The 26,875-nt window shown below is 33.3% G+C and overlaps 2 protein-coding genes across 8 annotated transcripts; both read left to right on the forward strand.

Moving 5' to 3' along the window:
* Positions 1 to 12,560: 12,560 nt before the first annotated feature.
* Positions 12,561 to 15,138, forward strand: LOC129876902 (cyanidin 3-O-galactoside 2''-O-xylosyltransferase FGGT1-like). The gene is made up of 2 exons (XM_055952380.1): positions 12,561 to 12,702; positions 13,534 to 15,138. The coding sequence occupies exon 2, from the start codon at positions 13,549 to 13,551 to the stop codon at positions 14,926 to 14,928; it is 1,380 nt and encodes a 459-aa protein (XP_055808355.1). The 5' UTR covers positions 12,561 to 12,702; positions 13,534 to 13,548; the 3' UTR covers positions 14,929 to 15,138.
* Positions 15,139 to 15,512: 374 nt separating this feature from the next.
* Positions 15,513 to 21,279, forward strand: LOC129875971 (uncharacterized). 7 transcript variants are annotated; one of them, XR_008763262.1, is made up of 3 exons: positions 16,524 to 18,882; positions 19,601 to 19,688; positions 20,597 to 21,279. XR_008763262.1 is itself a non-coding variant. In XM_055951236.1 (2 exons), exon 1 carries the CDS (start codon positions 15,607 to 15,609, stop codon positions 15,964 to 15,966), a length of 360 nt encoding a protein of 119 aa, XP_055807211.1. In that variant the 5' UTR covers positions 15,513 to 15,606; the 3' UTR covers positions 15,967 to 15,974; positions 20,597 to 21,279. The 7 variants fall into 7 exon arrangements, 2 of the variants coding, with proteins under 2 accessions (XP_055807211.1, XP_055807210.1); XR_008763261.1 differs by lacking the exon at positions 16,524 to 18,882 and adding an exon at positions 18,889 to 19,307; XM_055951236.1 differs by lacking the exons at positions 16,524 to 18,882; positions 19,601 to 19,688 and adding an exon at positions 15,513 to 15,974.
* Positions 21,280 to 26,875: the final 5,596 nt, after the last annotated feature.

Here is a 26,875-nt window from a genome sequence, read left to right on the forward strand (position 1 = left end):
AATGTTGTCTCAAAACTGTCACACACACACACACACACACACACACATATATATATATATATATATATATATATATATATATATATATCAAAGCCACCTGTCTCCTAAGGAGTCACAACCATCAAAAGATAACATAGTACGTAAGCCGACAAGGCTGTCATAATGTATGGAAAGTTCCAACTATACATACGCAAGCCGATAAGGCTGCCACTACATACAGCATCCCAAAATATGTATATACGCAAGCCGACAAGGCTGCCACTATGAATGGGAACGTCCCAAACTATAGGTCATATAGACACAACTGGACATATATACACACAACCACACATATGTCTACAGACCTTTAAGAGTATCAACAGCATCATATGACGGGACAGGGCCTCGCCGTACCCCTAGATAAACATATATATATATATATATATATATATATATCAAAAAGGATCTGTACCAAAAGTCTAGGCTCCAGGACAATGGAGCATCCAAGACAGCTGAAGAGAAGTCTTAAGCTGGCGGATCACCAAAGCGAGTATCTGCACCTACGGGCATGAAACGCAGCCCCCCCGAAGAAGGGGGAGGTCAGTACGAGATATGTACTGAGTATATAAAGCATGAAATACAATAAGAAAGATCATAACTGAAGTAGAGAGTCCAAGAGACAAGCATGATACCTATGCCTTACAAAACAAATCATGCATATCATTATCATATACCGTACCCGACCCATAATGGGACTCAATAAATGATGTAGTAAAACTGTGCATGATAACATATCCGGCCCGAAACTCTATGAATAATACAATAACAGTATGCATGAGTGGAATATCATGAGCAACTATATACAATTAGATTATCATCTGAGGTTCAATAGAATAATCAAAATGAACCAGCATTTGAAAATCAAGACCGTAGTCATCTCAAGTACCCTTCGAATGTCATTATGAATTATACCAAATATGAATTATACAAAAATATGACGTCTGGAATCCTACACATGTATCAAGACATAATGATATAAGTTCTTAGAATCAAGAACATTAGCCATCCTAGTGTCTCTCAGAATAGGAGCTTTTTTGGAATTTATATATTCGTCGTCCGTTTGTTTCATATGGATCATGCCAAAAGAAAGAAGGGTAGCTTTACATACCTTGAACTCTATCTAAATATCCAACGTGTACTTCTCGAGCTCGTGGGTCTAAAATTAAGATAACATAGGCCACAGTTAGATATCCACATCACTTACTAACTAATCCAATGACACTTAACAAAATTCGAGCAGCATTTTCCTGCAAATTTAATAATCCTCGAAATTCTAATTTAGCCAAACACCAATTAAAATATCAATAACAACAATACCAACAATTTTATATCAAACTAGAATTAAATTCATCCTTAAGTTACTTCCAAAACAGCCCAATATACATTCGGATGTCAATATTTGTATACACTTCTTTATTTCCGTATATCCATAGTATATCAAAAACAACAACTACTACAGCCAATCCCTCGATATTCCAGCCCACAAAACAGTTCATAACAATCATGAAACAGTTCCCAAAATATCATCATAAAATAGCCACAAATATCATACCAAACAGCTCCAAAATATCGTCAAAAAACAACCACAAAAATTATGTAAAACGGCCCCAAATATTGTCACAAAATAATCCGGTATACGCTTTGTATACAATATCTTCATAGACTTTATTCTTCCAAATTCAAGAACAACAACTCATCAACAATATCAAAAACAATATTAACAATTATTATACATCATAACTCAGTTAATTCCATTTATTTAATCCACCTAAAATAACCCCTTAATTCATAAATCTCAACAAAACAACAAATGAGTTTATAAAGCTATTTTCTCCGTTCTAATCCGTTAAAACTCTAAATAAACTTGTTAACAATGAAAAAAGGACTTTAATATTACCTTAAGTATGCAACAACCACATTAACCCTCTCTTTCTTGGCTAATATTTAGCTCAAATTGAAGGCAACGCGACGTACAACACTTTTCTCTTTATGAGCTTCGGGATTCAGGCTCAGATTTTGGTCAAAATTGGCGTTTCTCTCTAAGATTCTCCTCTCTTCTCTCTATCTGGAAATTCCTGGATGTTTTGGTCTGAAAAATGAAGGAGAAAGCTAAAAAATTTCCTTAAATGGCGTGGGTATTGGGCCTGACCCGACTTGGAATCGGGTTGGGCCGAATCCACTATTCAGCTCAACTTTTCTGCCTTCAAATATTCATATCTCCTTATCCTGATATCAAATCCAGATCCACAACCTATGGTTGAAAAACTATTTCAATTATCTACAACTTTTATTTTGAAAGTTTTCCCAAATTCCCAAATGCTGAAGGGGTTATGGCCTCCCGAAGTCAGATCACCCGAAAACATAACTTATTTTTTTTTTTGGATGGCTTCCACTTTGATTACAAACAAGTCGTGCCATTTTAAAATTCGAAATTAAAAATCCTTGAATTTATGTCCATTAGCTCACAAATAGTCCAATGTACAAAAATACGGAATATAACATCAAGTATATCAAATTTTTGATTTTTTTGTACAAATAAAATTAGGCAAAGGAAAGTACATAATCTGAAGTTAGATTGACAAAATCGAAGAATCATTGAAAGAGAAGATTTACTACTTCAGGTAAATTAAATTTTTGAAAAGCTTTACTACCTGAGTATATCAAATTTTTGATTTGTTTGTGCAAATGAAATTAGGCAGGAGAGCAGATAATCTGAAGGTAAATTAACAAAATGGAAGAATCATTGCAAGAGAAGATTTAATACTTCAGATAAATTGAATTTTTGATTTATTTGTATAAATAATAATTATGCAAAAGATTAAATCAAGAACTCATAGCAAGAGATAGGGGTGTTCGAACGAGATCGAAAAATCGATCCAAACCGATAAACCAAGTCAAGCTGATTTAACAAATCGAAAACCAACTCGATTTGGTTTTAGATTTTTAAAAACCGATAACATTTGGTTTGGTTTGGTGTTGCCCATAAAGAAAATCGAACTAAACCGAACCGAACCGATAAATATGTACATATTTAAAATATTATATATATTTATATATGTTTATTAAACTTTATCTATTTTTTAACTTCTTCATAATTTAGGACCATTCCAAGAAAAAAGTCTAGCCCATGTTTTCCAAGCCCATTTACCTTTAAAATAAAAAAACCTTACTGAATAGTTAGCATAAATAATTTTTTCCCTCGTTAGATTTTCAGTTCCCTCTTATTTTCTCCCAAACCCTGTAAACCTCTATTCCGCTCCCAGTCTCTCACAATAACAATTGAGTGCAAGAAGCTTTAATCCCTGTAAGTCTGTAACTTTTTTTTCCTTTTGCTTTTTTGGTTACTTTTTGTATGTTCCCTAGTCTTTGTTTGTGTAATTATTTTTGTGTATTTGAAGTTTACTTGAATGAATTGCTTCTCTAGCCTTTCATCTTGTATGCGTTTTTTATTTTATTTCTCTGTTATTTTAGATTTTCTCTACTAATTTAGGGTTTTTCTGTTGATTTAGTTTTTATCTAATGATTTTGAATTTCTCTATTTATTTAGATTTTTGGATATATTTTTTCAGATGGAAACTACAACTACTCAAAAAAAGGTGGAGCCAGTGGAGGTAACCAACAAAGTATCTCCAACTACTTTGCTGGAACCTGAGTTTGACGGTGATAAAACTCGTGATATTACTCCAATCATGCTAAAAAGCGGAAACAAACAACTCTTTGCGATCCCGATCGTAGCCTTGTGAGTAGTGACAGAAGAACATTCGGCGTTTGGAAACACTATACAGAACATCTTGATAAATGGGGTAAGAAAAGGGTAAAATATAACTACTGTATTAGTAACTTTGCTTCTGAAAGTACGAATGAGACATCAATGCTATGGAGACATTTAAATGAGGTTTGTCCTGAATCCCCTCTTAGAATTATTGACAGAAATCAATCAAGAATCAAGGTAGTTCAAAAAAGGGGAACAAGCATATAATATATGTACTGTAGAAAGGGTTGTGATTAACGTCAATGAGATTAGGAGAGCCATTGCTGAGTTTGTCATTATTGACGAACAACCTTTTAAAGTTGTTGAAGGGGAAGGTTTTAGGAGATTAATGGCAGTTGTTTTGCCTAATTTTCAATTACCTTCTCACTTGACTGTTACTAGACAATGTTTGAAAATATATCAAGAAGAGAAAGAAAAGCTTAAAAAGCTTATTCATAATCAACGTGTATGTGTTACTAGTGATACGTGCACATCACTTCAAAATCTAACTTATATGGTTGTCACTGTCCATTGGATTGATGATGAATAGAATCTGAAAAAGAAAATTCTCAACTTTTTCCAAACATCAGATCATAAGGGTGAAACAATTGCTAAAGGGATTGAGGTGTGCTTATTTGATTGGGAAATTTATAACATATTTACGGTGATCTTAGATAATGCAACTGCTAATGATTTTGCAATTAAACACTTGAAGAGAAGAATTGAGGATTGGAAATGAGGCATCTTAGGAAATGAGTTCTTACATGTTAGATTTATTCTAAATTTGATCGTGAAAGAAAGACTCGGTGAACAAAATGAGTGTATTTTTCGAGTAAGAAATGCTATCAAATATGTTAAGTCCTCAGCTAGGGCTGCTTATTGGGCGGATCAGACTGATTATTATGCTTAACGGTTCGACTTAACGGTTATCGGCATTTAAAAGTACTAATTCGCTAGCCAACCTATAAGATATCGATTGGTTTGATATCAAATTAAAAATTATCGGACGGTTAACGGATGGTGTATCGATTAAGTATAGGTTACCAAGTAAAAGGCAAAAGTAATCATCACTTTCAAAAATTAGTTGCTGGTGACCAAGTTTGAACCCAACATAGAGTTTTCAACAGTCAACACCATTAGATTCCCACAAACAAAGAGCAAATCAAATTGTTCCAAGAAGGACCTATTCAACCTTTCCCCATGCATAAGAAGTTAAGAACACAATTTCTTAGTACATAGTACATAATACAAAATATCACAAAAGCAAAGGAGCCCCCAGACTTAGTAGAGCAGCATATTAATCAAAATAGAATTGCACAACTTCTCTCAGTATATAAGAGCTTTTCCTTGCACAATTGTTGTCTACTGGTGCTTTTTCTATTACAGCAACCAGAAAGCAACAAGTATCCTACAATAAAAAATAGAATTGTTAATATGTAAAATTTTAAGTGCACTCAAACAAACAATTTTATACCAATAGTTTAATAACGTCAAAATCAGTGAAGCACATATCAAAATTAACAGAAATAATCAAATAAGATTCGAAGCCGATTTAGACATAAAGTGAGGATTTAGTACATTAACATAAAGAATCAGTGAACCAAAGATCTGAAACCTCAAAGAAATTCATGCTTTAGCCAAAATTTACAACAAGAGTAAACATGCATCAAAAGAACATATTAGAAAATCAATAGATAGAAATGAGAAATTAAAAAATGAGAAAACAAACCTACACGGATCTTTCTAAATCTGTCTTTAACGTGCCAAAATCTCAGACTTTAGTCTTTGTGGCATTCACTAGCTGTCGCCTTCTGGTCACTGTGATGGTTGGCTCCATCGGAGTTGTATTTACTGCTATCAATGTTGTCTGGCTCACCAGAGTTTTGCTTAATGAAATATTGCAAGTAGAGGAGGGCGGAACGAGAAGAGGTGGAGGCGTCATCGTCGTCTTACTTGTCTTCGCGGTGAAATTTCATCGGAGACACTAGATGAGAGCGAGAGGATAAAGGCGAAGAGGAGGAAAGATAAGAGAGAGACAGCGGGTTTGGAGGTTCGACGGCCTAAGAGAAAGGAGAGGAGGTCTGGTGGAGGAGAAGACAGGGCGGTGCCACCTCTTGGCCTCACAAGAGAGAATGAGAGATGAGACAAAGGCGGCAAGGGTCTTATACTCTTATACTCTTATTTAGGTTTAGGTAAAATTAGGGTATAGTAATATAGTTTTTGTCTAATGTCTTATACTCTAAATGGGCTTGGCCTATTAAGGCTTATCTTTAGGTTTATAAATTATAATTACCATACATATTTTATATGTTTAGGGATAAAAATATAATAAAATATAATAAATTCTTAATGGATTAACGGTTTACCCAATAACAAAAATGAGTAATCCATCCCCCACACCGATAAGTAGTTAATTATAAAATTTAAATCTATTCTCCACCCGCTAATTCGATAACCCAATACCAATAAGCCAATAAACCAATTTTGCGGTTGGGTTATCGATAGCGGTCGATTTTGAACAACCCTATCCTCAGCTGGAAGGTTTGATTCCTTTAAGTCATTTGTCGAGAAGGTTAAGATTGACACTCATGGTCTTTTGACTTTAGATATTGAGACTAGGTGGAACTCCACATATATGATGCTAGATACAACTGTAAAATTTGAAAGGGCATTTTCAAGAATGTATGATGATGATCACAAGTACCTCAAGTATTGTTTAGAAATAAATAATGTGGGAGGGCATCCATCGATAGATGATTGGAAGAATGTTAAAGTTTTCATTAAAGATTTTCTACCAGGTAACTTTGAAATTCTCAGGAACTTCATATGTTACTTCCAATTCTTTCTTCCATGAGATCTTTAATCTTCAAAAGATAATTTACAAATATGTTTGTAGTGAAGATTCTATTTTGAGTGGCATGGCTAAAAAGATGGAGCTTAAATTTAACAAATATTGGGTACTTTTGAAACTACGAACAAGTTATTATTCATTGCTGTTGTTTTGGATCCTCGATACAAGTTAAAATATGTGGAATATCTGTTTAAAAGCTCTTATGGTTGTTTAGTGGGAGCCGAAAAATTAAAAAAAGGTGATAGATACTTTGAGTCGCTTGTATTATTACTACATGAGTTCTTTTTGTGGGACTCATACCGATAAAATTGATGGTCAAACAAGCTTGAATGATTAAATTGATACCATGCATAGTGACGAGATGTGACAATTCCAATAGGAGAAATATTTGGCAGATGAAGACAATACTGAAAATAAATCAGAACTTGAGAAGTACTTGGTAGATGATTTGGAAAAGACCAAAGAGTTAGATATTTTGGCTTGGTGGAAAGTTTCTTCGGCTAGATATCCAATTATTTCTAGGATGGCAAGAGACATTCTTTCTATTCTTATTTCTACTGTTGCTTCTGAATTAACTTTTTACACCGGTGGTCGAATTCTTGACTCTTATCGAAGTTCTTTATCTCCAAAGATAGTAGAAGCTCTTATTTGCACTCAACAATGGTTAAGATCAACTTTCAAAGAATGCAAGCTTGAAGATCTTTTAGAAAAAATTCAAAAATTTGAGATAGTTGAAAAAGATAAATTTACACATTTAACTCTTTATGAATATGTCTTTTATGTTTTAAAAAGTTTTAACGCCTACTTTGTTAATTTTTTTTTTTTAGAATATGGTGGCACAACCTTAAGCATTGATTAGTTTGAATGTTGCAATTGAAATTCGTAGTGCAACTATTTTGCTCTTTGGTAGTTAATTTTCAGGTTTTTGCTGCTGCTTCACCTAAAGTACTTTTGGATTATGCTATTGACTTATTTTTTTGTATTTAATCACACTTTTATGCAAGCAATTAAGTGATCTTTCTCTGGTGACAGTTGGGTATATGGTTCTTTTGTGTTGAATGTGGATCATTCGGAGGACTGTTTAAAGACCTTGTTATTTTTCTCAACTTGATTAATGAAAAAGTAATGTATATAATTAACCTTTTATTGTCTAGCCTTCTTAATTTTGTTGTTGTGGAGGTTGTACTACTATGCAGTAGTTGCTATCTTCCTCGTGGTGAAAATTTTATAATTTCTTTCAAGGCTGTTTTTGCATATGCTGCTGTGCTGATCTGTGCTTTCAGTTTTCTTTCAAATAATTTCATCTTGGAGAGAGGTAAAGTAGCAGGTTTTCTATTGACCACAGCTAGAATGCTTCAATTACTTCAAGCAATAGTGAAAAAAATGATGCTTCTTGAAGGACTTCTTTTTGTTCTGGTGGTTCCTCTTTTCAGATTCGGTATCGAGCTTGGACAGTCAAAACAGGCTGTCAATTCTTTATTTTTGAAGGCATTTCCTTTGTGGACCGTAGGAGTTGAACAATCCACCAACTTATGAATTTATGTTGCTGATATTTTGCCCTTTTTAGAGCTTATCATTTTAGCTTATATACTTTACAAGAACATCAGACATAGTTCCAGTCAGGACATATTCAAGTTTGTTATTATTGAAACCATATTTGCTTCTCTCTTATAGCTCTAGCTTGGACTTTAGATGGTAACTTATTTAGCTTATATACTTTTCTTCTGTCCTCACTATCTCTGAACGAGTTTAGGTATCTTTGAAGATTAATGACAGTTGTTTTGAAATTCTATTGATTTGCAGTATGAAGGTAGTAAATAAGTTTGTCAATTTTTTTGCATTATAAAATATATTATTTCAACCCGTAAAAAATGAACCAAACTGATAAAACCGACAAAATCGATCAAACCAAAACCGATAGAATTTATACTATAATGGTTTGGTTTGGTTTGAATATTAAAAAAATCGCCTTAATTGGTTTGGTTTAGTTTTAGTCAAAAACCGAGTCAAACCGGACCATGAACACCCCTAGCAAGAGAAGTTTTACTATCTTACGTAAATCAAAATTTTGATTTGTTTGTATAAATAAATTCATTAGAATATACCTGTATAGATTTGACCACTTTATGTCAACAAGAATTAAAACAGATGGATCTAAGAAAATAAGAACAAAATTCTATTTAAAAATTCAATATATCGAAAATCGAAAGACATCAAAATGTCATCTAACATTCAATTTGTGAAGCATGAAAATGAAGTTCACTATGAAGTATTAGTTCTCTCATTCTAATCTTTTTGGTTTATAAATGATGAGGACTATAGAGTATTGAAATGATATGAAAAGTTATAAAAAGAAATAAATTTCTGATCCTCTTTTCTGAAAGTAAAGAATAAATTTAGTGTGATAATTAGAGAAGAATAAAAAGACAAGGCAACAAATTGCAAGATAAAAGGAAGAAGATAGTGAATTGAGTAAAAAGGAAGGAAAAGAAGAAAAAGGAAAGATTTTTTTAAAAAAATATATTACAATAAAAGGAAAACACAGAAAAGGAAAGAGGAATGAAACGTTACTTGTTGTTTTACTTTTCTTTAGCCACTTCTCTCTTTTTCTATTTTTTAATTTTTAATTTTAACATTTAAAATAGAAAAAAGTTATAAAAATAGATAAATTAAACTATATATTAAAAATGTAATATCATGATATAAAGGTGAGTATAACTATGTAAAAAAAGTAAATAAGATAATATTTTATCAATTCTTCTGATTTTTTTAACGTAGCACATTAATAAGAAAAAAATACTTTAAAAAGTCAAGAATACGAGAAAAAATAATTATTGTTGTTCAAAGAAATATTTTTTTCACAAATTTTATAGATAAAAAAAATAATTAAGCAAAGAATAGAAATTTCATAAATAATATAATAAATTATGATAGTATGGGAAGAGAGATGAATATTTTTTTTTTTTAGAAAACTTTAAAAATGGAAGGTAGAAAGAGGAATGTAAGGAAAAGTAATAAATTGCCGCTTAGTGCCTCATCTCTTACCTATAAAAAAAGGGAGGAACTTTATTAGCACGGATGACTTGCTTGCATATCTTTTTTGAGATATAAAAAGGGATTCACATACAGACTGACATTAAAAGAAGCGCTTTCAGCACACACTTAAACAATTGTGAATGAATCTTTTTCTCGACGGATCAGAAAAAAATGAGTCTGGATCATATGTGGGAATGATTTGGAAGATCCAAAACTGAGCAGTGGCTTGAAAAATAAGACAACACTTGATGGGAATTGAGGAGTAGTAAGGAATACAACAATAACAACAAGTCCAGTATAATCCCACCATGTAGGGTCTGGGGAGGGTAGAGTATACGCAGACCTAACTCCCACCTTGAAAGGTAGGACGACTGTTTTCGAAAGACCCTCGGCTTAAGAGTGAAATTCAGTCACCCTCTCCGCTTTCATAAATAAGGTATTTAATTTATTTACTTTTACAGATTTTATGGATAAAAAATAATTAACTGAAGAATAATTTTTTTGTGAATAATAATAATAAATTAAGATAATAAGGATGAGAGATAGATAAAAATTTTCATTTTAAAAAAATTTAAGAAATAGAAAGTAGAAATAGGAATTTAAGAAAAAATAAATAAATTGTAATAATGATGAGGAGAGATGAAAAGCAATAAATTATAGTAATAATGAGAAGATATATAAAAAAAGATAAATATATTTATCACAATATAAAGGTAAGGGATTACTATAACTATGTTACAAAAAATTAAATAAGATAACGGTAAATTATGATAATATGGAAGAGAGATGAATAAGATATATATATATATATATATATATATATTATTTTTTTTTAGAAAACTTTAAAAATAGAAGGTAGTAATAGAAATGTAAGGAAAAGTAATAAATTGTAGTAATGTGAAGAGAGAGACATAGATAAGGTATTTAAATTTTATTTTATTTTATATTTTACAGATTTTATGGATTAAAAAACAATTAAGTAAACAAGAAAATTTTCGTGACTAATAATAATAATGAATTATGATAATAAGGAGAAGAGATAAATACAATTTTTCATTTTAAAAAACTATAGAAATAGAAGGTAGAAAGAGGAATTTTAAAAAATTTAATAAATTAAAACAATGATTAGGAGAGATGAAAAACAATAAATTATATTAATAATGAGGAGATATATAAAAAAAAAGATAAATGCATTTATCACAATATAAAGGTGAGGGATTATTATAACTATATTACAAAAAATTAAATTAAATAATATTTTATAACTTCTTTTGAGTTTTTCAACATAGAACATGAAGAAGAAAAAATATTTAAAAAGTCAAGAAAAGGAGAAAAAGAATAATTGAGATTCTTGGTCAAAGATTTTTTATTTTTTTTCCAGATTTTACAGATCAAAAGAAAAAAATAAAGGAAGAAAGAGAAATTTTGTGAATAATAATATAATAATTATGATAATAAGAAGGAGAGATACATAAGGTTATTTTTTTAGAAAAATTTAAAAATAGAAGGTAGAAATAGGAATTCTAGAAAAAGTAATTAATTATAGTAACAATGAGGAAGGAAAATAAATAAATTGTAGTAATAGTGCAGAAATAAATAAATAAAATATTCGAGACGTATTTTTTCCAAATTTTATAAATCAAAAGAAAAAAACAATTAAAGAAAAAAGAGATTTTTTGTGAATAATAATTATAAATTATGCTAATAAGGAGGAGAGATAAAATAAGATTTTTTATTTTAGAAAACTATAAATATAGAAGGTAAATTGGTGTGAACTAACATTTTTTAACTTTAATTTTGATGTAAGCATTTATATTTGTTATTTAATCAATTTATAGAATTATTGTTTATATACAAAAATTCTCTCTCTCATATCTCAACTAAAATTATAAAAATATCATCTTGTGATTAATGTCTTTATGATCATTTATAATAACTAAAACGTGAAATTAAATCTATTAGAATTTGAAAACTTAAAAATATTTGAATATTAGAAGAGATTTATTTCAAATCTTTAATATGACTTTTTATTCATTATATACGAAAGTTCTCTCTCTCATATCTCAACTAAAATTATAAAAAGATCATCTTATGATTAATGTCTTCATGATCATTTATAATAAATAAAATGTGAAATTAAATCTATTAGAGTTTGGAAAAAAAAATCCTTAAAATATTTTTATATTCGAATATTAGAAGAGACTTATTTCAAATCTTTAATATGACTTTTTATTCATCGCGCTTCCTAGTTCAATTAGAAAATATAACTCATTGATGCTGATGATGCATTTAGATAATCACTTTCCAATCAAGTGTATCGAGAACAATTAATGCTTCATTTATTTGTTATTTATATTGTATTTTTTAATAAATAATTTATTGGTAAAATATTAATAATATATTTCAAAAGCTTTTGACATGACTTGATGATCATGCCAAGCGACACATAACGAACATGTAATAGAGATGAGTCATATAATCTTAATTAAAAATGTAACGCATGTCGTTCTGTTGATTAGTGTAGGAACATGTGTCACGCCGTAACTATATATGACCACTAATTTATTTATTTTACGTCTCATCGATCCATTGTACCTACTCTATTTTCGACTTGCTAATTTTACAATATCATGTCATATTTAATATAATAACATAGCTATATCCTTTATTTCGGCAAATATTTAATTTGACTTGAGTTATTCTTCAATTCATATAATTAAAAACCTCTGAAATAAGCTCATAGCTAGCCACGTGTCTACTCCTATTTTTTCTCAACTAATTTGTTGCAGGAATCTTGTGATCCTTAACATTTTCCTTTCTGGTATTTTTCTTTAAAAACATTGATCATGCATCAAAAAACCTTCCTTTTTTTTAGCCCTCTTCTTTCAATTTTTTTTTTGTGTAGATTTTAGTTATAAGAAATTTCCCTACTTGATTAATTTGGATTCATGTTGCGTACAACTCATTAAAGGAGAAACGCTTTCTGTCAAAAGTTTCCTCAGTGGTTCATGATTAAAAAATATTGGTAATTCTTCAGCCCCTTCTTATTTTACTTTTTTTGTTTTTGTTTTTTCACTCGATATCTGCTACTCGTATTTACATTCTCAATTAGTGTGGATTCGCCCCGTATAACGCTCGTTTAAGGGCGAACTTTTCTTGATCTTTTCTATACTCTGATTAAGAATGGAGAGATTCTATTCATTTCGCCGCAACTCTTATTAATTGTTTATTTAGCTTCTTTTCTTTTTAAGAATAGGAAGACCCTTTCTTACATTCTCTTTGTGGTTTACTTTGGAATCATTTTCTCAAATAGAGAAATTAAAGTTTATAAGATAATTAGTTTGTTCGGCAGAATTCAGTAGTTTTAACTTAATTTTTGTATTTGTGTTAAAAAAATCATTTAATATGTTCATATAATCTATCAAGAACCTAATAAACAAAAATAATAATTGTACTCAAAAATCCGTTAACTAAAAATTTTGACTCCACCTCTGATCGTCACGTTAATTGTTGCATTTGTGGTGTGCAGATTCATTATAGAATGAACCATGAAGCTCACATGCCAGATAGTAATGCTTTTTGTTTGTGCAAATCTAGCATTGATGTGTTAGTACAAAGTACCATTTCATTATTTTCTGTTAAAAATTGAGGAGTTATAATTCCTACCGAATATTCATGATTATCTGAGCTTTCTGTGTGTATTAACACATGAATTTTAGTGGAAAACGGTCTACGGACTTTTTGTCGATTAATGCTTATCACTATATTGTTTATTATGTTGTCGATTAATGCTTATCAACATATTTACTATTAGTATATAGAACTTAAACTTCGATGCAAAATTGTTGATTTGCAGATCAAAGAAGATTAAATGGAGGACAAGAAACTCACATTTATTATGTATCCATGGTATGCCATGGGGCATCTTACTTCATTTCTTCATCTATCCAATAAACTTGCACATAGAGGCCACAAAATTTTCTTTGTCCACCCTACAAAGACACTTTCGAAATTGGGAAAATTCAATCGTTATCCTGAACTAATAAACTTCAAATCCATCATAGTTCCACATATTGACGGACTTCCACTAGGAGCTGAAACAACTTCAGATGTTCCTATTTTTAATCAGAATCTTCTTTGTCAAGCATTGGATCTTACATTGCCAAAGATTGAATCTTTAATTCAAGAAATCAAACCCCATTTCATTCTTTATGATTTTGCATATTGGATTCCATCCGTGGCTCGAAAATATGGAGTTAAGTCTGTGCATTACTGTTCTATTACTCCATCATCTGTTGGTTATCTTATGCGTGGCGAAAAGCCAACTTCAGAAGCTGAAATGATGGAACCTCCATCTGGTTTTCCTGTTGATTCATCTATCAAACTCCACAAACACGAAGCTCGTTTGATCGTAGCTTTACATTCGATGGGAAAAGATTCTAGTAGCTCTGGCTCTAACTCTGTATCGTTCACCCAACGTTTGCTTTTAGCTTTTCAAGACGGGGATGCCATTGCATTCAAAACCACTCGGGAAATAGAAGGAACTTATTGTGAATTTGTTGAGCACAAGTTCAAGAAACCAGTCGTGTTAGCCGGGCCAGTATTGCCTGAACCAATAGAGACTTCAAATACAGAGGAAAATTGGTTAAAATGGCTCGAAAAATTCCAAGAAAAGACAGTTATTTTATGTGCATTTGGTAGTGAATGCAAGCTCAAGAAAGATCAATTTCAAGAACTTGTTTTAGGACTTGAACTTACTGGTCATCCGTTTTTCGCTGCTTTAAAACCCCCTTTTGAAGCTGATACAATCGAAGAGGCATTACCGGAAGGTTTCAAAGAGAGAACACAAGGAAAAGGCATTGTTCATTCAGGTTGGGCAGAGCAACAATTGATGTTATCTCATCCTTCTGTGGGATGTTTTGTCACTCATTGTGGCGGAAATTCGTTATCTGAGGCTATGGTTAATGAGTGTCAATTGGTTTTAGTACCAAATTTTGGTGATCAATTCATAAATTCAAGATTATTTGGTGGAGACTTGAAAGTTGGAGTGGAAGTTGAGAGAGGTGAAGAAAATGGATTGTTCACTAAAGAAGGAATTTGTAAGGCAATCAAAATGGTAATGAATGATGAGAGTGAAGAGGGGTGTAAAATAAGAGCGAATCGAGCGAAATGGAGAGAGTTTTTATTGAGTAAAGGGCTTGAGGATTCTTACATTGATGCTCTTGTGCAGAACCTACAATCTCTACTATAATTTCTACTCGGAGCATCTCTATGTCGTGAGTTCCTTTCTGCAAGAGTCTGTTTTCACAACTCCATTTCGTGACTTTCTGGTCACATGACAACAACTTTACCAGTTACGCTAATGTTTCTCTTTCAGAGATCATCAGTATGTTAACTACATGAAAATGCTTATGTATTTATCTTTCATAAAATATGTTGATTAAGGTTGTTTGCTTTTGTTCTTTCTGATTTCTATTTTTAGATGTTGGTTTCTTGTTTCTACTACTAGTGACATCTGTTATGGAAAACCTTTTACTGCTAATAGTGGTCATTTATGGAAAACCATAAAGATGATATTTCCTTTCCTTTGTTTTCCCTTTTTTTGCACTACTACTTATAAACATTTATCCAAAAAAAAGAAACACAACGCATCAAAACTTTTTTTATATTATGTATAGAATCCAACAAAAAGTTGAACCATAGAAATATATGATACACCTTTTACTTTTTTTTTGCGAACTTTTTTTCTACATTCAAATTCATGATACGTGAAAAAGGACAAAAATCAAATTATAAAAATTTATTATACATTATTTTATATTATTTTTTTACGGATTAAACTCATGACAAAAAAAACAAGTGCTTTCAACCTTTATTCAGGCAGTTCTCAGAAGCTACCATCACTTCTTCCTTCAGCTTCCATCTCACCATGACTGACCATCAAAACCCTAAGCCCACCGACAACCTCCCTCCACCGCCGTCAACAAATCCACCTAAAATCTACGGTGGATTTTCCGGCGCTCCACACTTTCCAAACCCACCAGATCGTACAAACCCAGACGCGGCGACACTGAGAGAGCAATGGAGATTCGCTATTAAACAGTACAGTAAATGGTATTCACACGCTTGGGGAACTGCAATTTTAGCTGGGCTATCTTTTTACGCCCTTGGTTGGATTATCAAAGGCTCTAATCCTTTGCCCTCTTTCAAGCACGAAGAGGCGGATACTAAAAGTGCTTCTTCGTCTTCTGATGATGTTGGTGCTGTTCCGGAGGTCAAGCGAAGTTGATGATGACGGTAATTTCATTTTAGGTTCGTCTTAGAAACTTGAATTTCTCAAAGTTTTTGTTTGATCCTGTTTTTTAGTCATAATAAATGCCCTTTAGCTTGACCTCAATATGTATTCCCACCAATTTTGGGTGTGCATAAGTAGATATTTAAGTTTGTGTAAAGTAGAACCGTTCTACATTACATGACATAATACAAATCAGTTCAAGTGTTTGCCACGAGAATTGTCAAGTAAGATGAGTGTCGTCAGGTAGGACGAGTGTGTCTACACGTTCTAACTTACATAAGTTTAAGAGCCTAACTAGCTGTTGAATCCAAGTTAAAGAGAACGATTATGTATTATGTTGTATTTTTATAAACCCGGAGGTTAAAAGGGAAGATTAATGCACCAGAGTATCTTTTTTTTAAATTTGAGTTTGTGTACCATGCTCAGTGACATTTACAATAATAGCTAGGCTGAATCACTTTGGGTCGATTAGATGAACTCTCTATATCCACTTTTGATCAATTTCATTTCATTTATACGAGCATTTGGCTAATTGAACCCTCTTTTCTTAGGTTGAAGGCATGCCTGATGAGTTCGTTGTCTATTTATCCTTTTCAATTAGTAGGCTTGAGGGTTTGTTTGAGTTTTAAATACAATGTTTGTTTTGATTGTTACTTCAATTTTATTATGTCATATCGTTAAATCCGTTAGGTAACAAGGAAAAGTCTCATTTTGTGTAACTGTCAATTTGGTATGATCATGTTATTACCCTTTTCTTTTCCTTCTCATTTGTCTTTACTAATTGTTTACTCTCTTTGTCCCAATTTATATGACACACTTTTTTTTTTAGTTCGTCCCAAAAAGAATGACATATTTCCGTAGTTGGCAAATGCTTAATGACACTATCAACATTTATCCATGTTGGGTCGCACTTATTTGAAAAAAAAGGTTCACAAAAGTGTACTCTTCTGTTTAAGTTTTGTAAGGATATTTATGGAACTTTGCACAGTCTTTCCATATTTCTTAAACTCCGTGCCTAGTCAAACTACATCACATAAATTGGGACGAAGGTTGTAATAATTTTATTTTAACCTTTACCTTGCCTTTTTATAGTAGCTCTACTCCGTACTCTTTTTTTCTTGTAAATTTATCCTTCAAATTGTTTATATGTGACATTATGTAACGACAGAAAACAATATAATATTTTTAAACATTGTATTCATTAAAACAATACAATACGATACAATACACCACAAAATAATACAATTTGATACATTATGAAACAATGCGTAACAACCATCCAAACAGAGTGAAAGGAATGGATAGAAGCTTTACTGGGAGTACCAAAGGGTTGTTTCCATGTTTGTCTGAGAACGGATTAGAAGTTGTAAATGTGGCTTAGTAATTTAAATTTTGGAAGCTTAGAACAAATTTTACTATCCAAAAGGTGACAGTTGTCTTTCGTGTCTGAATTTTGGCTGCCAAAATGCCATTTTTGTCACCCTTCTGTAACTCTCGTCCGAGATAAGTGAATATCATCTCTAAGGGTATTTCACAGTCTAGAACAAGTTTGAGAAAGAGTGCTTTGTGTACATTCCAGCCTCTTAGAGCTTGCTACTTTACCTGTTGATTTTGAAAGAATCCATCTTTCTCTGGACAAGGACAATACCTCGAGGAGAAGAAGTTCAGATTTGAATCCTCTTTCTTTCTTTTATTTACCCTCTAACTCATTTGGACAAAGAAGTGAAACTGCTGACCCTCCTTCCTTTCTTTCTTTTTCCTTTTCTTTTTCTTTTGTAAATATGTTTAAATCCTTTTTGATTGTTCATGTTTTATTTTCTCCTTTTTATGCCCAAGATTGACATTCTTCCTTTTGTCATCTCATTAATGGGAGGAAAGACATCCTGAAAACCCCACATGTTCTCTTTCTTGTAAATATGCCACTGACGTTTTGCAATATGATCTTTTTATGTACATGCTCATAAGAAAGATCAGGAGTTCTAATCTATGTCTTATAATGTCTGTTCGAGACATCATATGCCTAAACCCTCTCCATTGCTAATCCACTCCCTGACCTTACTTATAGTTTCATTTCCTTCATTTGAATCTAATGTTGAAAATCTGACCATTTATGCATTCATCTATTCTATCCTGCTGAAAACAGAATGTAGCCTGCTTTGCTCTTTGTATATGTGAAGGAACAAATAAGCATGCAGAGCTAATATTCTTCCTATGATCACTTTATGCATATGTGATGGAGAGATCTTAGCTGCAAATAATGAAGCCTGTCTGGAGAAGTGTCAATCTAATTCTGGATGCATTGCCTAATGCTTCTTATTTTGTTGGATAGTAACAAGCAACTAGTAACTAAAAGAATCATGTTATACATGGAAGCTCTTGACATGATTTTGACCTGACTGTCCCTAGACTGAGAATTCTATCTCCATTACGGACTCTTGTTTTGCCGTGTTACTTTAATTGCCACTGCCTTTTAGCTTTGATAATTAGATGAACGGCTGTGCATATAAGTTCTATTGACCTCCTAAATGTTGATTGGTATCTTGTTAGTGAAATATCATCCCAAGTGCTAATGGTTTTTGTCCTGTCTGGACCAACTTGTCCTTTACTATTTTTTTTTTCTTTTTTCTTTGTCTACTACAAGTTTTATGCTTTTCCGGAAGAGAAAACGTGATCTCATTATGACATTAGATAGTCGACACTCAACATCACCATTCTTTGTTTGCAAATATCTACTAGCTACTGTTTCTCTGCATTACCTTAGTTCTTTGTCAGCTCTCCACTCTCGTTCCTTGTACCATGTTGTGCTCTAGCATGAACTGGCAAATACATTCTCAATTTCACTTCCCATGTGGGACCATTATCTCTTGAATCTTTGAAGGAAACATTGGAGGAAAGATGACAAGCTCAGAGGTTATTTCTTTTCCTTGTCTTTTAAGTTCTGCATTTAATGTGTTCAACTTGTCAATTTGGGAATTAGGGTAGTTCAGATGAAGGAACTGAAAATGAGATAGAGAATTAAGAGCTCTCTGGATTACTCTTTCCCATGTAAAGAGGGTGGAGTAAAATGAACTTGCTCTCAAAAACAAAAGAATGTGGAGTAAATATAATGTTGCACCCAAGGGTGTGGCCTAGTGGTCAATGAAGTGGTTGAGAATCCTGAGGTCTCAAGTTCAAAACTTAGCGAAGACAAAAAAAATCAGGTGATTCTTTCCATCTATCCTAGCCTTGGTGGACAGAGTTACCTGTTCTTTCCATCTATCCTAGCCTTGGTGGACAGAGTTACCTGGTACCTGTTGCTGGTGGGAGCTGGCAAGTATCTCATGGATTTAGTCCAGGTGCGCGAATGCTGGCCCGGATACTACGGTCATCAAATAAATAAAATATAATGTTTTTAATTGACTAAGCTTGCAAAGGCAACCTCTTGTAGCCGTACTTTTAGATATATATTGTAGCATGTTTGGCCAAGCTTCTAAAATCAACTTATTTTGATTTTCAAAAGTGCTTTTCAAAAAAGTACTTTTGTTGAGAAGCACTTTGTGTTTGACCAAGCTTTTAAAAATTGCTTCTAAGTGTATTTCTCAAATGTGCTTTTCTAAAAAGTACGTTTGGCTTTGTTGCTCTGACTCAGGTGTGGGAATCAATCCAGTGTGGATCTAGAGGTCGGATTCTTCATCACATGAATTTTAGGATTTGGGAGTATGGATCTGAGTGTACAGGTGTTAGTAACGGCCAATAAATCTATATTTCAACATTTAAAGGATATATTTCAATTAGTTAAAGTTATTGAACTAAAACTAATAAAACTTCGTTCTTTATAAACACCAATGTTTTGTTCTTATCTCGAGTAATAGAAAAACATCCTCATACTTTATATAGCTACATATAGATATGACCTAAGCCCCAAAATCAAAGAAATAGCCGATCAATCTATACTTCTTGGTCACAGAATGTGGTCAAAGTGCCCAAGTAAGTTGACCATATCCAGTATGGATCCCACCACACCCACACCCATGTGTTGTGTCGACATGGGTGCAGTGGGAATTTTGTAGAGTCTGTGCAACATAGCTTTTTGGAAAAAGTTTTCTCAAAAACATCTTCTGCTTCTACTCAAAAGTACTTTTCTTTTTTCTAAAAGCTTGGCCAAACACCTCAACTTTGAAAAGAAGGCACCTTTTCTGAAAGAAGAAGAAGCACTTTTGGCCTTGGAGAAGCTTGGTCAAACATGCTAATAGCCAAGGTGTTGTAGAGCAATTGAGTACAACAATTTAGGGGTGGTAATGGACGACTTGAATTGTATGCTAGCTTTTACCATGATTGTGTAGTCTCAAATGCGCTCAATATTATCTTAAATCATTGTGATATTTTGTGGAAAAAAACAAGCAGAAAATAATAATGAAGAGAATTCATGAATAAAAAAAAATCATGAATTATTAGTGTGTTCTGCCGTTATTTTACTATTCTGAATAATTTGGAGGGACAAGAATTCAGTGAATGAACTTCTGCCATTGTAATGCCGCAATTATCACTTTTTTCTTTGTTTGGTTTGGTGGTTCATCAAAAGTAGTGTTCTTGAACAAAAAATTAGTTCTCATTTCTGAGTATTTTTGTCTTTTGGATGGCACAGGTCTGTGGTGTTGTCTCTTTTACTCATTCAAATAAGGTACCCATGAAGAGCTGAGGTCTCTTCCTCCCCTCCAACCCCTGCCCGCGGGCTTCTTAAAATTTACTCTCTGCAAGCTCTATGTGGATGGAACTGCAATCACTGCTAACACCTACTTCCTTGGCAAATTCAGTGCATCTACTTCCAGGAAAAAGAAACACCAAATTGTAATAGGATGTGTACCAAGACCAATATCTGCTGGTCTCCGCTGAGAGTCCAGGCAAGTCTCAACTGTGCCTTTTTTCCTTCAACCTTTGTCTCCTGCAATGAGTTCAACAATGTAACAAGAAAAACCATAGTATACTGAGTTATTCTCGTTAAGTTGAGTTTTGATGCCTATTTCCTGTACAGTAGACGTGCATATCAATTATATTGTAGTTTGGAGTTGTTGTCAGTTGACGTTCTGTGCAGTGCTGATAAAATTACCTTACCATTTTCACAGCTGAAATGTCGTTAATGCTGATTTACACTTGGGAAAAGACAAAACAAATGGTTCTTAAGCAAAATTTTACTTCCACCCCCCATTTCCCGTAGTTTGGTTCCTCGAGTTTTTGTTTTTGCTAACTTACAGTTGTAGAGTGAGGAGTGCTATACAATTTTGTACAGGAAACCCGAAATTCTCAGCAGTCCTGCATTTTTCTGCTGTTCATATAGTTACACTGAGAGAAATGTAGTAGTGAGTGGCTGATCAGTGCTCAACCGGAACAACATCCGCCCTTCTTAACAGCATATACATGTGGATCGTTTGTCCTGCAGGCCATCAAGAGCCTTCTTGCTAACCACCCGGTAAATCTGAGTCAACACTTCTGTAAAGGCGTTTTCCACATTCAGTGCCTCCAGAGCAGAGGGAACAGCACGCAGGTGGCGGAGATCCGCCCTGTTCCATACTAGCATGACGACAATGTTCTGGTCTGTATGATCTCTGAGCTCCTTGAGCCATCTCGTGACGTTCTCAAATGTTCCCATAATTTCCTTTTCCCCCCCTTAGTTTGTACGTAAGATTAATTAATAATGGAGTGTTTCTCTATCTTCCTTTGAATTAGAGATGAGAGAGAGGAGAAGTAAAAGAAGATGAATATTCATTAATTGATTTACTATTAACAAATAATGCATATTTATCCTGGAAGGTTGAGGGGAGAAAGAGAAGCTGAATAGAGGAGAGGTAGTAAAGTTTTTAAGTTAAAAAGAAAACATTCTTTTAAGTTCAAGTATTATATGGTTATTATAGTAGTTAGTTCGTAGAATTAATTTAAATAGCCGCCATCAATTAAAAATAGTCCAGAGATGTATGATGTATATATAATTCATAAATAATATGTCTACAAGTGTTTTAATCAGGGTATGTTTTATGTATATCGGTTAGGAAGTGCAAATAATGATTTGTGTGAAGATCCCTTTAATCAGCCTATAATTATTTTCTTTAAAACAAATATTACCCGATTATGTCGAGAATTTGCAAGTGAAAATGTTATATCAGGATACACATTTATTTTCAGTGTTTATGTCAAATCATATAATTTTATTCTATTATTAAGTGATTTAATGAAGTGGTGTTTGTGTCAAATCATATAATTTTATTCTATTATTAAGTGATTTAATGAAGTGAATGCACGGTCCTAAAGGTGAAGCTAGAGTATTAGTAACAGGTTCAACATAATTAGTAACTTTGATGTAAATATTGTATTGTGTTTAAAAACTCTACTTAATATTTTAAAATAATTTATCCATAACTGCATAATACTCTACTTTCTCATCCTATATTCAATAATTGGCTCACAAATTGTAGAATAATAGAGCTTCCCCTCATCATCTCAATTGTGTGATTTTATTCATTATAGAAATCTGACAAGGAGCCCGTTTGGATTGGCTTTAAGTTGGTCAAAACCAACTTAAAACCCTTTTTAGCTTTTGAACGTGTTTGTTTAATGCTGACTTTAAGCCATAAAGTTCTTAAAGTCAGTCAAAAATGAAAAGTTAGGATTTCTAATTTTTTTCTTCAAAATGCTTAAAGTCATTTTCTTTGACCATGGAAATTATTTTTATATCCCTTATATTTTAACTAAATTCTCAAACTACCACCTTTTTTATTCTTTTAATCCTAAAATTCACATTATAAACACTTTTATCCAAACACTCAACTGCTTATTTATAAAATAACTTTCAGCACTTCAAAGTTCTAAAAACACTTCATACATAAAAGTTACTTTTTTTAAGCCCATCCAAACGGGCTCAAGATCAATAAGATTAAAAGAAGTAAAATTTACTACAAATTATGAGTTATACCTAATTGGGGACTCGATCCCGACCTCGACCTTGACTTGGGGCTTGATCCTAACCCTCGGCCCAATCATGAATAAAGACCTGACCTCTTTGTCACGCCCCGAGAGGGTACCCTAGACGTGACCGGCACTTAGGAACCATTTCTGACTCCCAAGCAAACCACATAGCTTGATCACACATCCGTTCATTCATTCATTCAGCGGAAAGTTTAAAAATAAAGAATAATTTAGCGGGCAACTCAAATCACCTATCCAACTCAAAGAATAAAGGCCATGGGCCAACAGATCAACTAAAATATTTGTCATTAAAAATAATTTGACAAGAATAACTCAAGGATAGAAATACTCAATCGATCCATCACTATCTAGTCTATGAAGCCTCTATCACTACTATCTAATTGGTGCCAATGACATGCTCATGGCTACCTCAAATAAAAATGGAAAGGGCTAATTCGACGCAAGATTACACAAGCGGTGTCCTCCGAATGTGGGGAAGGACTTACCAATATGTTGAGTATGTATAGATCCTCAATGATGCTCCTATTGACGATATCTTAAACCTGTCTCTGCATCATGAAACGATGTAGGTCCGAATGAACGTCAATATGTGAAATGTACGAGTATGTAATATGACAGAATAAAACATACCTCAAGAAAAAATAACATCGGTCCAAATATCTCAACCTAGAAAGATAAGAAAGACTCAATCAAAGTGTCATAAGTCTAAAGTAAGGATACATTTTTAGACAAAGACCAATCATATACCATACAATTCACTCCAATCATGTACAATACAGTTCAATCAAATCATATATCATCCGATTCAATCCAATCGACATATCATCTAATCCAATCCGATCATATGCAATCGACTCAACAATCAACTCAACAATCAACTCAAAGGACTCAACTCAATAAATATGTAACAACTCACTAAAGTGTCCTAAGTCTAACAAGAAATGGTTTAGATGGGACCAAGTCACATGCCACTCAACTCAACTGACTCAGAGTACTATCAAGATCTAAATGAGAGTTTTTCTTATCCGACAACCATCACTTATGAGCCAGTGATAGTACAACAATCAGACGTTGTTGCCTCATCCGTCCATATCTTGCCAGGGCATGAACGCCTCCCTAATCATGGATTTCATCGATTAGTCAAGTCTTATCATTTCAGGATAATAAAATGAGAAACATCCGACTTTAACGGTTCGATCCCACGGGAAGCATCCAACTTTAACGGTTCCATCCCTACTTAATTGGCGGCATAGTTTCTGGGGTTCGTGAATGGACTATACTCTTACCCGCTTCGGTGCTCGATACTCCTCCCATGACTCCATGCTCATAAGACTCCTTCCAATCATCTCAAACAAAGCCCTCACGGCCAGTTTCATTTAGAACCTTGTCAACTCATCAACTCTATCCTCAATTTAACTCAATGGAGTCATAATGACAAGTCTCATTGGACTCTTTTCAAAACTCAACTCAAATCCGGCCTCATTGGACCTTTTTTCAAATCGACTCATCTCAAATCATCAAACTCTTCTCTTTAAAATTTATAGAATCTCAATTCAATGAATGCAGGAAATATTATGTACATTAAAAATATAATTTCAACTCCTCAACTCAAACTCAAAATAGATATTTTAATGTAAAAATACTCAACTCATTTATACTCAAAATATTCATGTTCAAAAATGATAATTTAGAGGCTCCTCAAACTCAACTCATACTTAAACTCCCTTTTAAATCAAAATGAAAATAATCATTCTTTAGACTCAAAATAGTGTATAAATAGTTTATGCAAAAAGGTTCACAAATCATTTGTTTAAAGCTCCTTCTCAAAAGATTATTTCTTTTTAAAATATTCATAAGACTCCAATCAACTCAAATTATGCAATTCACATATCACATAATCATATTAGACTCCAATCCACTTCATCACATAACATCCTCATCAACATAACCTCTTCATTCACATCATCGTCAAATATCATCATTCATATCATCATCATATCATCATCATATATCATCATTCACATCATCACCAAACATTATCAACACATCAAAATCAAACATCTACTCCAAAATCCTTATTTTAGTCCTATGTTCAATTTATAGAAGCGAAAGGACATTCTTAACTATCCAAGTCATTCTTTACACATATATACAAAACCATCCATCTCAAACTCAAGACACATTATGACCAAAAAAAATCTCATCTTGGGTTCATGTGAAGGAAACATGAATCCATACTCTCAACAAAACTCAACTCAAGGATACCATCAACACATATTAATTTATATGCAAAGATCCATTTGTAGTCAATAATATGAAAGATAACTATTTAGTAACTCAAGTCATTAAAATCATCAATCAACCAATAGTATCTAAAAACATTCTATAGTTTAGGGAAACTTTCAAGAAAACCTTCCTAGAAGGTTCAACTCTTTCACAACTCCTATTCAACACATCTATGGGCATATGGAAGAACTCAATCCATATTTTAGGTTAGCCTTACATACCTTGTTTGAAGACTTTGAAGAAACCTTGATGTTAGGTCTTCAATGGAAGGCTTGAATTCTTGAAGCTCTTGAAGGCAATCTTTATTGGAGAAGGATTTGAAGAAGAAGAAGAAGAAGAAGAAGAGAGGAAAAATATTAGGGCTTTTTAGAGAGAGAGAGGGAGGACTGAAAAATGGTCCAAAAACGTCCAAGGATGGTGTATATATAATTAGGAAAAAGTCCAAGTTGCCCCTCTTCAAAAATCTGGAAAATTGAGCAAAAATCTTGCTGGCGCTATAGTGGCGCGTCGTGCCACTTCAATGCAAAGCCAAAATAGGCTTAAAACCCTGCACATCTAATAGTGGTGCATCGCGCCAAGGACCAAACTAGAGGCCGTTTTCTGGCGCTATAGTGGCGCTGGGGGCCACTGGAGGGCCAAGCCTAAATTTCGCCCAGGCATGAAATTCTTACAGTACTAGTCTATAGTAAAATGACCATAACTTTTGATTACGAACTCCAAAAATTGCAATCTTGATGGATTTGGAAAGAAAACTCAAAGACCTTTAATTTGGTAGGTCGTGGTCCACCCAGTTCATTATATTCTAGGAGATATGGTCGTTTAAAGTTGACCCTTATACTAACTCATCCGAAAACTTAATCGATTGGAGTTCTTTGGACTCGAGTTGGTGTTAGAGATCCCTTATGACCCCTAAACACATCTAACACACTTCAAATACTTAGGAATTAATCCTAACTCATGTGTATATACTCCACAATACTCGAGTTCGATCCTACACGTACATAAGAGGGTCTAAATCTTAGGAAATATTTTGGGGGGTGTTACACTCTGACTCTGACCTTGACCTAGGATCGACCAATCTTGACTCAAGAGCTGAACCCCAACCCCTAACCAACCCAAGACTATCCTGACCTCAACCTCGACTAAAGATTTAACTCCAACCTCAACCACAACCTCGATTCGGGACCTGACCCCCACCTTGACTCAAACTTGGGACCTTACCCTCGGCCAGACCTGACTTGAGACCCAAACTCTGACTCGACCCTGATTTGGGACAATCCCTCTCCCAACCTCAACTCGAGATTCAACCTCGATTCCGACCCAAATGTGGGATTTGGCCCTAATCGTCAGCGGAATCCTGACTCGAGGCTTGAACTCCAACCCTTGACCCGATCCAACCCCACCCTCGACTCGGGACATGACTCTCACCTGGAACCTAACTTGGAAATCAACCCCTGACTCAGAATCGTGACTCAAACCATAAACGTATATTTTCGTATCATAATATTCTCCAAGTTATGACCTAGACTCGAAATCCATTCCATAAATAAGTTATTCCCTTATTTTGTGTTGGTCTTTAACTTATGTCCCTCATAATAATTTTTTTACGATATAAGTTTATATTTTTATATCATAATATTAACCCACTTATAATTTGCAT

The sequence above is a fragment of the Solanum dulcamara genome, chromosome 12 (assembly GCF_947179165.1).
Source record: "Solanum dulcamara chromosome 12, daSolDulc1.2, whole genome shotgun sequence".
Classification (NCBI taxonomy): Eukaryota; Viridiplantae; Streptophyta; class Magnoliopsida; order Solanales; family Solanaceae; genus Solanum; species Solanum dulcamara.

What these genes read in the sequence shown, in the direction of transcription:
- LOC129876902 (XM_055952380.1), top strand. Translation starts at nt 13,549, where the DNA reads ATGGAGGACAAGAAACTCACATTTATTATGTATCCATGGTATGCCATG.
- LOC129875971 (XM_055951236.1), top strand. Translation starts at nt 15,607, where the DNA reads ATGACTGACCATCAAAACCCTAAGCCCACCGACAACCTCCCTCCACCG.